The following is a 16660-nucleotide window of genomic DNA, read 5'->3' on the forward strand; positions in this document are numbered from 1 at the left end:
ACTATCCTACAGATCCTCGACTTCGGCGATGTCATTTACAAAATAGCCTCCAACACTCTACTCAACAAATTGGATTCAGTCTATCACAGTGCCATCCGTTTTGTCACCAAAGCCCCATATACTACCCATCACTGCAACCTATATTCTCTCGTTGGCTGGCCCTCGCTTCATACTCGTCGCCAAATCCACTGGCTCCAGGTCATCTACAAGTCTCTGCTAGGTAAAGCCACATCTTCTCAGCACCCACCCGTAGCACGTGCTTCAGCCGGTGTATCCCACTGGTCACCCCGGAAGCCAATTCTTCCTTTGGCCGCCTCTCCTTCCAGTTCTCTGGAACAAACTGCAAAAATCTCTGAAGCTGGAGACTCTTACCTCCCTCACTAGCTTTAAGCACCAGCTCTCAGAGCAGCTCACAGATCACTGCACCTGTACATAGCCCACCTATAATTTAGCCCAAACAACTACCTCTTTCCCTACTGTATTTATTTTATTTATTTATTTATTTTGCTCCTTTGCACCCCATTATTTTTATTTCTACTTTGCACATTCTTCCACTGCAAATCCACCATTCCAGTGTTTTACTTGCTATATTGTATTTACTGTACATAGCTCATCTGTAAATAGCCCATCCAATCTACCTCATCTCCATACGGTATTTATTGATTTATTTATCTTGCTCCTTTGCACCCCGGTATCGCAACTTGCACATTCAACCATTCCAGTGTTTAATTGCTATATTGTAAATAATTTGCCACCATAGCCTATTTATTGCCTTTACCTCTCTTATCCTACCTCATTTGCACATGCTGTATATAGATTTTGCTACAAACTGCTTTGCTTTATCTTGGCCAGGTGGCAGTTGCAAATGAGAACTTGTTCTCAACTAGTTTACCTGGTTAAATAAAGGTGAAATTAGGCATTTATACTTTATATTCTTCAAGAATCAAATATCAGGATCACACCGGAGTTAGTATGACCTGATTTTATATAAAAATAAAATATTTTCAATGGTCGTTTTTGGAGACCAGTTTAGATGTAATGTTTTTAATCACAAATCTATTTAAACACGTGCTTGTACGATTTTTCTAGGTAAAAGGTTGGTAAAACATTTAAAAACATTTATTTGTTGGAGTGCAGTTGGAACTCACCCGCTGGTGAAGTGGTACACTCCCCCTGGTCTCGGATTGACACTTCGGCTCTCCGGGTTTATTCTTGTGCGCACTCAACGGACCAAAGAATGAGGCGAACAATGGGCAGGACGAACATTTGGATTAATTATATCTGAATGCGAAACTTTTTTTTCGAAAAATGAGCTGGCTGTTAGGTCGATGGATTATTTTTTGCATAACAGGTAAATGTTTTTTTCTTTACTCACTCAGCATGTTGTTTTGTCATCTGATTGCGAAAGCCGTGGATGCAGCCAGCAACAGTTTGACCCCTTCACTTTATTCCAGCAGCTAACGGGTCTACTTTTACAGTAAGCTACGACGTCAAAAGTCAACATGACTTTTGGATTCCCTTCATTTTTATAAACATACTTTTGTTTGCCCTCTTGTTGTGTTGGGGGATTAGTCTGATTTGCTTTATTTTTGAACCTGTGCAGTGATAGGCTTTAGGTAGTCTACTCTTGTTTTTCCTCTATTGTTTTTTGTCCTAAATTACAGGAGGAATGTGTGGAATGAGGACGCTAGTGAAAACACGTTTATTCTTAATATATTTTGTAATTGTGGGTTGGTTTGTATGCTAGGGCTTATCTGTAAACAATACTCTAGTCTCAGTAAGAGTTCCCCGTCAAAATAAAGGTGAAATAGAAAATAGAAGGTCCCGTTATGCCTGCACGCCAATGACTCACATACACATTTAATAGGCAGAGATGTGCTGGTCCTCTATTATAACGTGTCAGTTGTTTGCAAGGAAAGGACCTGATGTGGTCAGGAAGTATGGTGGGACTCAGAACTTTGACCAAGAAGAGCCTAGTAGACTGGTTAAACTATAACCAGTTTGTGGTGTCTACTCTTCAAGAAAAGAGAACATTATTTGATTGTGTAAAAAAAAAACACTATTTGATGGTGTATGGTACAGTGGCTTACGAAAGTATTCACCCCCTTGGCATTTTTCCTATTTTGTTGCCTTACCACCTGGAATAAAAAAATATTTTGGGGGGGGTTTGTATCATTTGATTTACACAACATGCCTACCACTGAAGATACAAAATATTTTTTTGTGAAACAAACAAGAAATAAGACCAAAAAACAGAACTTGAGCGTGCATAACTATTCCCCCCCCCCCCCCCCCAAAGTCAATACTTTGTAGAGCCACCGTTTGCAGCAATTACAGCTTGTACAGCTTAAACTGGTCCTATGAACATATACTCCAATCTCCACTGTGGAGCTTTGCAGCTCCTTCAGGGTTATCTTTGGTCTCTTTGTTGCCTCTGATTAATTTCCTCCTTGGTGGGCAGCCCTCTCTTGGCAGGTTTGTTGTGGTGCCATATTATTAAAATATTTTAATAATGGATTTAATGGTGCTCCGTGGGATGTTCAAAGTTTCAGATATTTTTTTATAACCCAACCCTGATCTGTACTTCTCCACAACTTTGTCCGTGACCTGTTTGGAGAGCTCCTTGGTCTTCATGGTGCCGCTTGCTTGTTAGTGCCCCTTGCTTAGTGGTGTTGCATACTCTGGGAACTTTCAGAACAGGTGTATTTATATACACACTGAGATCATGTGACACTTAAATAAAGTCTACCTGTGTGCAATCTAACTAATTATGTGACTTCTGAAGGTAATTGGTTGCACCAGATCTTATTTAGGGACTTCATAGCAAAGCGGGTGAATACATATGCATGCACCACTTTTCAGTTAATTTTTTTGAATTAGTCCAAAATAGTCAAGTGAAAAAAAAATATATATATTTTTTTCATTTCACTTCACCAATATGGACTATTTTGTGTATGTCCATTACATGAAATCCAAATAAAAATCAATTAAAAAATTACAGGTTATAATGCAAAAAAATTGGAAAAACGCCAAGGGAGATGAATACCTTTGCAAGACACTAAATACACTGAACAAAAATGCAACATGAAACAAATTCAAAGATTTTACTAAATTACCATTCATAAGGAAATTAGTTCATTTATATACATTCACTAGGCCCTAATCTATGGATAACAGATATGCATCTGTTGGTCACAGATACCTTCCAAAAAAAAGTAGGAAGTGGATCAAAATAGTAGTCAGTATCTGGTGTGACCACCATTTACCTCATGCAGTGCGGCATCTCCTTCACATAGAGTTGATCAGGCTGTTGGTTGTGGCCTGTGGAAGGTTGTCCCACTCCTCTTCAATAGCTGTGTGAAGTTGCTGGATATTGGCGGAAACTGAAACACGCTGTCGTACACGTCGATCCAGAGCATCCCAAACATGCTCAATGGGTTACATGTCTGATGAGTATGCAGGTCATGGATGAACTGGGATTGTTTCAGCTTCCAGGAATTGTGAACAGATCTTTGCGAAATGGAGCTGTGCATTATCATGCTGAAACATGGCGTGATGGCGGCGGATGAATGGCACAACAATGGGCCTCACTATCTTGTCAAGGTATTGCTGCATTCAAAATGCCATTGATAAAATGCAATTGTGTTTGTTGTCCGTAGCTTATGCCTGCCCAAACTATAACCCCACCGTCACCTCTGTTCTCAACATTGACATCAGCAAAGCGTTTGCCCACGTGACGCCATACACACTGTCTGCCATCTGCCCGGTACAGTTGAAACCGGGATTCATCCGTTTAGATCACACTTCTCCAGCGTGCCAGTGGCCATCGAAGGTGAGCATTTGCCCACTGAAGTTGGTTACGACGGCAAACTGCAGTCAGGTCAAGACCCTGGTGAGGATGACGAGCACGCAGATGAGCTTCCATGAGACAATTTATGCATAAACTGTCAGAAACAATCTGGTTGTGCAAACCCACAGTTTCAACAGCTGTCCGGGTGGCTGGTCACAGACAGTCACACAGGTGAAGAAGCCAGATGTGGAGGTCCTGGGCTGGTGTGGTCTGCGTATTGTGAGGCCGGTAGGACAAACTGGCCAAGTTGTCGAAAACAACATTGGAGGTAGCTTATGGTAGGGAAATGAACATTAAATTCTCTGGCAATAGCTCTGGTGGACAATCCCTCAAGTCAGCATGGCAAATGCACAAGCTCTCAACTTGAGACATCTGTGTCATTGTGTTGTGTGACAAAACTGCATATTTTAGAGTTGACTTTTATTGTCCCAAGCACAAGGTCCACCTGTGTAATGATCATGCTGTTTAATTAGCTTTCTGATATGCTACACCTGTCAGGTGAATGGATTATCTTGGCAAAGGTGAAAAGATCACTAACGGGGATATAAACAAATTTGTGCACAACAGTTTAGATAAATACGTTTTTTTTGCTTATGGAACATTTTATTTCTGCTCATGAAACATGGGACCAACACTTTGCATGTTGCATTTATATTTTTGTTCAGTATAGTTAAGTGTTTCTGGTCATTTGTTGTGAATATGGATTAGGAAATGTATGTTTTGAGTTGAATCAGGATCATGCAGTACGTTCAGTAAGTATTCAGACTCCTTGACTTTCTCCACATTGTTAAGTTACAGCCTTGTTCTAAAATTGATTCAAATGTTGTTTTTTTCGGTAATCAATCTACACACAATACCTCATAATGAAAAAGCAAAAACAGGTTGGTATTTTTTTGCAAAAAAAAAAAAAAAAAATGAAATAACACATAGGTATTCAGTACCTTTATTCACATACTTTGTTGAGTAAAGTTAAAAGTGGTTAGAGCGTTGGGCCAGTAACTGAAAGGTTGCTAGATCGAATCCCCGAGCTTACAAGATAAATATCTGTCGTTCTGCCCCTGAACAAGGAAGTTAACCGACTGTTCCTAGGCCATCATTGTAAATAGAAGTTAACTTACTTGCCTAGTTTAAAAAAACATACATATATACATATATATATATATATATATATACATACAGTGGGGAGAACAAGTATTTGATACACTGCCTATTTTGCAGGTTTCCCTACTTACAAAGCATGTAGAGGTCTGTACTTTTTTTCATAGGTACACTTCAACTGTGAGAGACAGAATCTAAAACAAAAATCCAGAAAATCACATTGTATGATTTTTTATGTAATTAATTTGCATTTTATTGCGTAACATAAGTATTTGATACATCAGAAAAGCAGAGCTTAATATTTGGTACAGAAACCTTTGTTTGCAATTACAGAGATCATACGTTTCCTGTAGTTCTTGACCAGGTTTGCACACACTGCAGCAGGGATTTTGGCCCACTCCTCCTTCTCCAGATCCTTCAGGTTTCGGGGCTGTCGCTGGGCAATACAGACTTTCAGATCCTTCCAAAGATTTTCTATTGGGTTCAGGTCTGGAGACTGGCTAGGCCACTCCAGGACCTTGAGATGCTTCTTACGGAGCCACTCCTTAGTTGCCCTAGCTGTGTGTTTCGGGTCGTTGTCATGCTGGAAGACCCAGCCACGACCCATCTCCAATGCTCTTACTGAGGGAAGGAGGTTGTTGGCCAAGATCTCGCAATACATGGCCCCATCCATCCTCCCCTCAATACGGTGCAGTTGTCCTGTCCCCTTTGCAGAAAAGCTTCCCCAAATAATGATGTTTCCACCTCCATGCTTCACAGTTGGGATTGTGTTTTTGGGGTTGTACTATCCGTCTTCTTCCTCCAAACACGGCGAGTGGAGTTTAGACCAAAAAGCTCTATTTTTGTCTCATCAGACCACATTACCTTCTCCCATTCCTTCCTCTGGATCATCCAGATGGTCATTGGCAAACTTCAGACGGGCCTGGACATGCGCTGGCTTGAGCAGGGGGACCTTGCGTGCGCTGCAGGATTTTAATCCATGACGGCGTAGTGTGTTACTAATGGTTTTCTTTGAGACTGTGGTCCCAGCTCTCTTCAGGTCATTGACCAGGTCCTGCCGTGTAGTTCTGGGCTGATCCCTCACCTTCCTCATGATCATTGATGCCCCACGAGGTGAGATCTTGCATGGAGCCCCAGACCGAGGGTGATTGACCGTCATCTTGAACTTCTTCCATTTTCTAATAATTGCTCCAACAGTTGTTGCCTTCTCACCAAGCTGCTTGCCTGTTGTCCTGTAGCCCATCCCAGCCTTGTGCAGGTCTACAATTTTATCGCTGATGTCCTTACACAGCTCTCTGGTCTTGGCCATTGTGGAGAGGTTGGAGTCTGTTTGATTGAGTGTGTGGACAGGTGTCTTATACAGGTAACAAGTTCAAACAGGTGCAGTTAATACAGGTAATGAGTGGAGAACAGGAGGGCTTCTTAAAGATAAACTAACAGGTCTGTGAGCGCCGGAATTCTTACTGGTTGGTAGGTGATCAAATACATATGTCATGCAATAAAATGCAAATTAATTACTTAAAAACCATACAATGTGATTTTCTCTCACAGTTGAAGTGTACCTATGTTAGAAAATACAGACCTCTACATGCTTTGTAAGTAGGAAACACTGCCGATTTTGCAGGTTATCAAATACTTGTTCTCCCCACTGTATATATAAAAAAAATACCTTTGGCAGCAATTACAGCCTCGAGATTCTTCACCGTAGGGATGGTGCCAGGTTTTCTCCAGACGTGATGCTTGGCATTCAGGCCAAAGAGCTCAAACTTGGTTTCATCAGACCAGATCATCTTGTTTCTCATGGTCTGAGAGTCCTTTAGGTGCCTTTTGTCAAACTCAAAGTGGGCTGTCATGTGCCTTTTACTGAAGAGAGGCTTCTGTCTGGCCACTCTACCATAAAGGCCTGATTGGTGGAGTGCTGTAGGGATGGTTGTCCTTCTGGAAGGTTCTCCCATCTCCACAGAGGTACTCTGAAGCTCTTTCAGAGTGACCATTGTGTTCTTGGTCACCTCCCTGACCAAGGTCCTTCTCCCCCAATTGCTCAGTTTGGCCAGGCGGCCAACACTAGGAAGAGTCTTGGTGGTTCCAAACTTCTAACATTTAAGAGTGATGGAGTGCGTTCTTGGTCACTTCAAAGCTGCAGAAATTTGTTGATACCCTTCCCCAGATCTATGCCTTGACACAATCCTGTCTCAGCGCTCTACAGACAATTCCTTCTACCTCATGGCTTGATTTTTGCTCTGACATGCACTGTCAAATGTGGGACCTTATATAGACAGGTGTGTGCCCTTCCAAATCATATCCAATCAAATGAATTTACCACAGGTGGACTCCAATCAAGTTGTAGGAACATCAAGGGTGATCAATGGAAACCGGATGCACCTGAGCTCAATTTCAAATCTCATAGCAAAGGGTCTGATTACTTATGTAAACAAGGTGTTTCTGTTTTTAATCTTTAATACATTTGCACAAATTTCTGTAAACCTGTTTTAGCGTTTGTCATTATGGGGTATTGTGATGTCATTATGGGGTATTGTGATGTCATTATGGGGTATTGTGATGTCATTATGGGGTAATGTGATGTCATTATGGGGTATTGTGTGTAGATTGATGAGGGACATTTTTTATTTAATCCATTTTTGAATAAGGCTGTAAGGTCACAAAATGTGGGGCCTGAATACTTTCTGAATGCCCTGTAGGTATAAATGTCTTTTTTTTTTATGTCACACTTGTGGGTATTTTTAGAGGTTTATAAATATGTGTTTTGGAGTGCCTGGTTACATGCACTGACAGTTTTGTGTTGTTCTCTGTTAGAGAGATGCTGAGACAGGCTGACACCTTGGATCAAAGGTCCCAGAATATTTTTTGATGTGTGAATCATGAGGTTACCAAGGTGTCCCACCCTGTCTGTTCTTTCTGTCCCTCTTTCTTTCTCCTCCTCGCTAGAATATAATAAACTCTTCTTCAAATCTCTAACCGCTAATTGGCTGTTCACTGGGCCTGATGAGATAATCTCATTGGTTGGAGTCCTCACATCCCCCTCCTCCATGCTGTTGTCCACATACAGGGCCTTCTTAAATTAATAATACCCCTTGACTTATTCCACATTATGTTGTATTACAGCCTGAATTTTTGCAAATGTATTGAAAATTAAAAACTGAAATATCTCATTTACATTCAGTACCAGTCAAAATTTTGGACACAGCTACTCATTCAAGTTTTTAAAAACTATTTTCTACATTGTAGAATAATAGTGAAAACATCACAACTATGAACTAACACATATGGAATCATGTAGTAAAAAAGTGTTAAACAAAAATATATTTTAGATTTAAGATTCTTCACCCTTTGCCGTGATAACAGCTTTGCACACTCTTGTTATTCTCTCAACCAGCTTCATGGGGTAGTCACTTGGAATGCTTTTACAACAGTCTTGGAGTTCCCAAATATGCTGAGTACTTGTTGGCTGCTTTTTCTTCACTCTGCGGTCTAACTCATCCTAAACCATCTCAATTGGGTTGAGGTCAGGTGATTGTGGAGGCCAGGTCATTTGATGCAGCACTCCATCACTCTCCTTCTTGGTCAAATTACACAGCCTTACACAGCCTGGAGGTGTGTTGGGTCATTGTGCTGTTGAAAAACAAATGATAGTCCCAATAAGCGCAAACCACATTGTTACGTTCCCCAGTTTCTGTGTTGTAGTTTGTGTAATTGAGTGTGTTTCAGGAGATGGCTTCCTGAAATCCCCCAGCAGCTGATTGGTCGACTCCACGATTAATTGGAGAGCTGACCCTGCCCCCTCATCAAGAGGGCTATTGGCTATTGGCCGTTCTTTTGCACCAGGCGTGTGTAACAACATGCTGGTTAAGTGTGCCTTGAATTGTAAATAAATTACAGACTGTCACCAGCAAAGCACCCCCACACCATCACACCTCCATGCTTCACGATGGGAACCACACATTTGGAGATCATCCGTTCACCTACTCTGCATCTCACAAAGACACGGCGGTTGGAACCAAAAATCTCAAATTTGGACTCATCAGACCAAAGGACAGATTTCCACCAGTCTAATGTCCATTGCTCGTGTTTCTTGGCCCAAGCAAGTCTCTTCTTCTTATTGGTGTCCTTTAATAGTGGTTTCTTTGCAGCAATTCGACCATGAAGGCCTGATTCACACAGTCTTCTCTGAACAATTGATGTTGAGATATGTCTGTTACTTGAACTCTGTGAAGCATTTATTTGGGCTGTAATTTCTGAGGCTGATAACTCTAATGAACTTATCCTCTGCAGCAGAGGTAACTCTGGGTCTTCCATTCATATGGCGGTCCTCATGAGAGCCAGTTTCATCATAGCGCTTGAGGGTTTTTGCGACTGCACTTGAAGAAACTTTCAAAGTTCTTAAAATGTTCCACATTGACTGACCTTCATGTCTTAAAGTATTGATGGACTGTCATTTCCCTTTGCTTATTTTAGCTGTTCTTGCCATAATATAGACTTGGTCTTTTATCAAATAGTGCTATCTTCTGTATACCACCCCTACCTTGACACAATGCAACTTATTGGCTCAAATGCATTAAGAAGGAAAGACATTCCACAAATTAAGTTTTAACAAGGCCCACCTGTTAATTGAAATGCTTTCTACATTATTCCATATGTGTTATTTCATAGTTTTGATAGTTATTGTACAATGTAGAAAATAGTAAAAAAACTAAGAAAAAACCTTGAATGAGTAGGTTTGTCCAATCTTTTGACAGGTACTGTAAGTATTCACACCCCTTTGCTTTGACACTCCATATTGAGCTCAGGTGCATCCAATTTCTACAACTTGATTGGAGTCCTGTTCCAAGGAACCGTCCATAGATCTCCAAGATAGAATTGTGATGAGGCATATATCTGTGGAAGGGTATAAAACTACTTCTAGTGTGTTGAAAGTTTCCAAGAGCACAGTTTCTATCATTGGGAAATGGAAAAAATATGGAACTACCCAGACTCTGCCTAGAGCTGAACGTTCGACCAAACTGAGCAACCGGGCAAGAAGAACCTTGGTCAGGTCGGTGACCAGAACCCAATGACCACTCTGACAGAACTACAGAGTTCCTTGGCTGAGATAGGAGAACATGCCAGAAGGACAACAGTCTCTACAGCACTTCACCAATCTGGGCTTTATGGGAGAGTGGCAAGACTGAAGCCCTTCCTGAGAAAAAGGCACATGATAGCACTCCTAGAGTTTGCAAAAAGGCACATGAAAGACAGATTATTAGGCAAAAGAATCTGTGGTCTGATGAGACAAAAATGTAACTCTTTGGCCTGAATGCAAAGCGCTATGTCTGGAGAAACCAGACACAGCTCCTCATCCGCCTAACAACATCCCTACTGTGAAGCATGGTGACGTCAGCTTCCTGCTATGGGGGTGCTTTTCAGCAGCAGGGACGGGGAAACTGGTAAGGATAGAAGGAAACAATAAATGGAGCCAAATACAGGCAAATCCTTGATGAGAACCTGTTTAGAGTACAAATGAGCTTTGAGGGGGGCGAAGATGTACATTCCAACAGGACAATGACCCCAAGCATACAGCCAGGCTTCAGAAAAAGAGTGTGAAAGTCCTTGAGTGGCACAGCCAAAGCCTAGACTTGAATCCCATTGAAAATCTGTGGAAAGACTTGAAGATTGCTGTTCACCGTCGCTCCCAATCTAACTTAACAAGGAAGAATGGGAGAGAATCCCCAAATCCAGATGTGCAAAGCTGATACAGTAATACCCAAGATGACTCAAAGCTGTAATCACAGCCAAAGGTGCTTCTACAATGTATTGACTCATTTGTGAATACTTATGTAAATGAGATATTTCTGTCTTTCATTTTCAATACATTTGCAAAAAATTCTAGTAACATCCTTTCACTTTGTTATTATAGGGTATTGTGTGTAGATTAGACAGGTGAGAAAAAAATATTGAATTCATTTTGAATTCCGGCTGTAACACAACAACATTTGAAATAAGTCAAGGGGTATGAATACTCACTGAAGGCACTGTAGGATTATACTAATTCCAAACAATGCGCTGGGCCATGAACAAAAGGACTAAGGGTGGGACACATTTACCCCACGGGAGGAATTTAGGAAAACGGCCCCTCTCTCTCCTCCATCTTTCTTTTTCTCCCAACCCTCTCATATTTAAAATGTAAAAAAAATATACAGTGCCTTGCGAAAGTATTCGGCCCCCTTGAACTTTGCTACCTTTTGCCACATTTCAGGCTTCAAACATAAAGATATAAAACTGTATTTTTTTGTGAATAATCAACAACAAGTGGGACACAATCATGAAGTGGAACGACATTTATTGGATATTTCAAACTTTTTTAACAAATCAAAAACTGAAAAATTGGGCGTGCAAAATGATTCAGCCCCTTTACTTTCAGTGCAGCAAACTCTCTCCAGAAGTTCAGTGAGGATCTCTGAATGATCCAATGTTGACCTAAATGACTAATGATGATAAATACAATCCACCTGTGTGTAATCAAGTCTCCGTATAAATGCACCTGCACTGTGATAGTCTCAGAGGTCCGTTAAAAGCGCAGAGAGCATCATGAAGAACAAGGAACACACCAGGCAGGTCCGAGATACTGTTGTGAAGAAGTTTAAAGCCGGATTTGGATACAAAAAGATTTCCCAAGCTTTAAACATCCCAAGGAGCACTGTGCAAGCGATAATATTGAAATGGAAGGAGTATCAGACCCCTGCAAATCTACCAAGACCTGGCCGTCCCTCTAAACTTTCAGCTCATACAAGGAGAAGACTGATCAGAGATGCAGCCAAGAGGCCCATGATCACTCTGGATGAACTGCAGAGATCTACAGCTGAGGTGGGAGACTCTGTCCATAGGACAACAATCAGTCGTATATTGCACAAATCTGGCCTTTATGGAAGAGTGGCAAGAAGAAAGCCATTTCTTAAAGATATCCATAAAAAGTGTCGTTTAAAGTTTGCCACAAGCCACCTGGGAGACACACCAAACATGTGGAAGAAGGTGCTCTGGTCAGATGAAACCAAAATTGAACTTTTTGGCAACAATGCAAAACGTTATGTTTGGCGTGAAAGCAACACAGCTCATCCCTCTGAACACACCATCCCCACTGTCAAACATGGTGGTGGCAGCATCATGGTTTGGGCCTGCTTTTCTTCAGATGGTTAAAATTGATGGGAAGATGGATGGAGCCAAATACAGGACCATTCTGGAAGAAAACCTGATGGAGTCTGCAAAAGACCTGAGACTGGGACGGAGATTTGTCTTCCAACAAGACAATGATCCAAAACATAAAGCAAAATCTACAATGGAATGGTTCAAAAATAAACATATCCAGGTGTTAGAATGGCCAAGTCAAAGTCCAGACCTGAATCCAATCGAGAATCTGTGGAAAGAACTGAAAACTGCTGTTCACAAATGCTCTCCATCCAACCTCACGGAGCTCGAGCTGTTTTGCAAGGAGGAATGGGAAAAAATGTCAGTCTCTCGATGTGCAAAACTGAAAGAGACATACCATAAAGCGACTTACAGCCGTAATCGCAGCAAAAGGTGGCGCTACAAAGTATTAACTTAAGGGGGCTGAATAATTTTGCACGCCCAATTTTTCCGTTTTTGATTTGTTAAAAAAGTTTTAAATATCCAATAAATGTCGTTCCACTTCATGATTGTGTCCCACTTGTTGTTGATTCTTCACAAAAAAATACAGTTTTATATCTTTATGTTTGAAGCCTGAAATGTGGCAAAAGGTCGCAAAGTTCAAGGGGGCCGAATACTTTCGCAAGGCACTGTATATAAAGAACAGAACTGCCACTTTTCTCTCTCTCTCTCATTTGTTTTGCACTGACCAGAGGTAACTGACATCTACCTCTGACTCTGTAGGAGTTGGTGAACCATTGGTGCAGGGTCAGATATTTATTTAGCTTGAGCCTAGATCTGTTGTTAGCCGCAACTTCTAATTGGAGCTCTGTAGGAAATTTGAATGCAATAATCATGAATCGCCCTGGCTCCTCTTTAGTACAAAGTGTGAATCTCAATCTGTGTAAAACTGCATCCCCTCCTTGTCTCATTCCCTTCATCTGCACTAAACTGAAAACTTGGGAAAGTGCTGCTAAGGAGAGGGCCACTGTGTAGAACTGTTTGCAGTGATTTCCTCTTTTCTTGGAAATGTTTGGAGTGAGTTCCTGCTGCATGCCCCACCTAGACCTAACAAGACTGGCTGCAGAGTATACTGCTCTGGCCACAACCCCCTCACTGTTCCCGTTTATCATGACAACCCCCTACCTTCCTACTACAGTCCTTCCCCTGCCCCCCACACACAGCGGAATGTAACCTCTGTGACCTCCCGTGTACTGGAGAGAGGAGCCCCCCATCTAGATACTGTGCAAGTCACCACTTGGCAATCTCCCAGTTGGGGATTGAGTTTTTTTTTTTTTTTTGTTAACTAGGGAAGTCAGTTAAGAACAAATTCTTATTTACAATGACGGCCTACCCCGGCAAACCCAGACGAAACTGGGCCAATTGTGCGCCGCCCTATGGAATTCCCAATCACAGCCAGATGTGATTTAACCTGGATTTGAACCAGGGACTGTAGTGTCACCCCTTGCATTGAGATGCAGTGCCTTAGACACCTGCGCCACTCAAGAGCCCAGTTGGAGTCATCATTACGCATACACACACACCCACAAACGGTTCTCAGTGGAGTCAGACCAGATGTTTTTAGGCGTTGGTGAAATCAGGTCATCCCTTCCACAACAGATACAGACCCGCTCCTGAGTTTTGTGGTTTAGTTAACTGAGAGGATCCTTCTGGAATCCCCCTTAACCTGTTGGATGTGCGGGGGGTATGAAAGGGAGAGTTGGACTGCTGTGGGCTCTACTATGGGTAGAGGCTAAGTGGTGTTGGACTGGGTGCTTCTCAAAACTGGTGTTGGAGAGCGTTCAACTGTAAAGTCTAATCTCCTTACCATTTGCATGTTTCTCTGGCTATTCAAAAGATACAATACATGGCCAAAAGTATGTGGACACCTCTTCAAATGAGAGGATTAAGCAACTTCAGCCACACCCATTGCTGACAGGTGTATAAACTCGAGCACACAGCCATGCGATCTCCATAGACAAACATTGGCAGTAGAATGGCCTTACTGAAAAGTTCAGTGACATTCAGTGTGGCACCATCATAGGATGCCACCTTTCCAACAAGTCAGTTTGTCAAATTTCTGCCCTGCTAGAGCTGCCCGGTCAACTGTAAGTACGATTATTGTGAAGTTGAAACATCTCAGAGCAACAACGGCTCAGCCGCGAAGTGGTAGGCCACAGAAGCTCACAGAACTGTGCTGAAGCGTGTAAAAATTGTATTCGGTTGCAACACTCACTACTGAGTTCCAAACTGCCTCTGGAAGCAAAGTCAGCACGAGAACTGTTCGTCGGGAGCTCCATGAAATGGGTTTCCATGGTCGAGCAGCCGCACACAATAAAATCACCATGCGCAATGCCAAGCGTCGGCTGGAGTAGTGTAAAGCTCGCCGCCATTGAACTCTGGAGCAGTGGAAACGTGTTCTCTGGAGTGATGATTCACGCTTCACCATCTGGCAGTCTGGCAGGACGAATCTGGGTTTGGCGGATGGCAGGAGAACACTACCTGCACCAATGCATAGTGCCAACTGTAAAGTTTGGTGGAGGAACAATGGTCTGGGGTTGTTTGTAATGGTTCTTGCAAGGCCCCTTAGTTCCTGTGAAGAACTGGAACGCTACAGCATACAATGACATTCTAGACAATTCTGGGCTTCCAACTTTGTGGCAACCGTTTGGGGAAGGCCCTTTCCTGTTTCAGCATGACAATGTCCCCAGGCACAAAGAGAGGTCAATACAGAAGAAATGGTTTGTCGGGATCGGTGTGGAAGAACTTGACTGGCCTGCACAGAGCCCTGACCTCAACCCCATCGAACACCTTTGGGGTGAATTGGAATGCCGACTGAGAGCCAGGCCTAATCACCCAACATCAGTGCCCGACCTCACTAATGCTCTTGTGGCTGAATGGAAGCAAGCATCGAAGAAATGTTCCAACATCTAGTGGCAAGCCTTCCCAGAAGAGTGGAGGCTGCTACAGCAGCAAAGTGGGGACCAACTCCATATTAATGGCCATGATTTTGGGATAAGATGTTTGATGAGGAGTCCATATACTTTTGGTCATGTAGTGTATGTTAAAGGCCTTTAAAATGTGACACCTACTTCTCTATTCATAGGACTGTGTTAACTTTATATCGTCATAATATAACATTAAATATTGTTTTGATTATTGTATTATTAAATAACCGCTCATTTTCTCACACCTTGTCTGTGTGTGTATCAGTCTGTGTGTGTGCGGGGGTGCAGGTGACGGTTCGGGAGAAGAGGCGTTTCGCCATGCTCTTCCAGTCGGTGGTGCTCGAGTGCCAGTACCATACGCCTTCCTCCCAGACCCCTGTGGTGCAATGGTGGTACAAATCCTACTGCCGCGACCGCACACGAGACTCCTTCACTTTTCCCGAAAGCTTTGGGGTCCAGGGACCCGATTTGGGTGCCGCAGGCCACCTGGAGTGCTCCGACAGCAGCCGCACCGTCCGCATCGTAGCGTCCGGCCAGGGAACCTCCATGACGCTGGCTGAGCACTACAAGGGCCGAGACATCGCCATCGTCAACAGTACTGTGGAGATTGGTTAATGAGTAGATTTGTGTTGTGATTGGAAGTTGTGTGTGGAGGTGTTTTGTAGTTTTAGGAGCTTCAATGACTAGAAAGGTTGTGCTTGTGGAAATGTTGCCAGGGAAGACATACGACATGTGCAGACACGTTTAAATGCTGTTTACTGTATGTCAGTGCTTCAGTGTTATAGGCGGTGGTCTTGTCCGTCATAGCCTGTCTATTATCCCAGTCTACTATTTATGATCCATCTCCCAACAGGAAACATGGCTGCTTGTGCTCTGCTTTTCCTGCTTCTGAAATAGTCGTTCACTGTCTCTGCTTCACAATAGGCCAGGCTACACACACACACACACACACACACACACACACACACTGTTAACGACACTGACCCCTGTTCACAATGGATTGGTCTTCTTCACACACTGCACTCTCTTATCCTAGTCACAATAAACCACCCCCATTGAGTTTCTTATCCAAATGAAATACCCACCTTTTTCTGCCTTTCAATAGAGAGCACCCACCTACTTTTGTGTCTCTTTTTTAACAAAACACCCTCCTGTTGTCATAATTCTTATATAGAAAGCTGTTGGATGTATGAATGAGTCAAATGTCAATGGAATGTATTTTTGAGGTTTGTTCAGTGTATTGTTTGACCAATGCCGGGTGTACACTACATGACTTTCAAAATCTTAACATCACTGAGCCTCTCACATTAAACAACCAACTTTCCTGTAGATTTGTAGGTTTGGCACAGACGGGGTGTCACACACAACAAGATTCTTCACTTGGTCTTGAGGATTCTCAATACCACCAATTTGTCTCTCGAAAACAATGACGCAATGATGTGATTAGATTGTTAACGTAGCTACTGTAGAACGAGCTGTGGTTCAAAAGAACCTCAAACGTTTTCAGTCAGACATTCACGCTTGCCATACAGAGTTGAAATATCTAGCCAACATTTTGAATTAAGTAACATTGCCTGTGAGCTTTAGAGGTGTAACGATTTGACACTTT

The 16660-nt window shown here is 42.5% G+C and overlaps 1 protein-coding gene across 6 annotated transcripts in view; it reads left to right on the forward strand.

Moving 5' to 3' along the window:
• Nucleotides 1-1101: 1101 nt before the first annotated feature.
• Nucleotides 1102-16660, forward strand: part of LOC110501337 (immunoglobulin-like domain-containing receptor 2) — a 30951-nt gene continuing 15392 nt past the window's right edge. Inside the window, exons 1-2 of one of the 6 annotated variants that reach the window (XM_036958643.1) lie at nt 1102-1351; nt 15317-15661. In XM_036958643.1, coding sequence (XP_036814538.1) covers nt 1309-1351; nt 15317-15661 — 388 coding nt within the window. In that variant the 5' untranslated portion in view covers nt 1102-1308. The remainder of the gene's footprint in view (nt 1352-15316; nt 15662-16660) is intronic. The other 5 variants (XM_036958644.1, XM_036958641.1, XM_036958642.1 and 2 more) reach the window with 5 other exon arrangements.

The sequence above is a fragment of the Oncorhynchus mykiss genome, chromosome 22 (genome assembly GCF_013265735.2).
Source record: "Oncorhynchus mykiss isolate Arlee chromosome 22, USDA_OmykA_1.1, whole genome shotgun sequence".
In the NCBI taxonomy this organism is placed as follows: domain Eukaryota; kingdom Metazoa; phylum Chordata; class Actinopteri; order Salmoniformes; family Salmonidae; genus Oncorhynchus; species Oncorhynchus mykiss.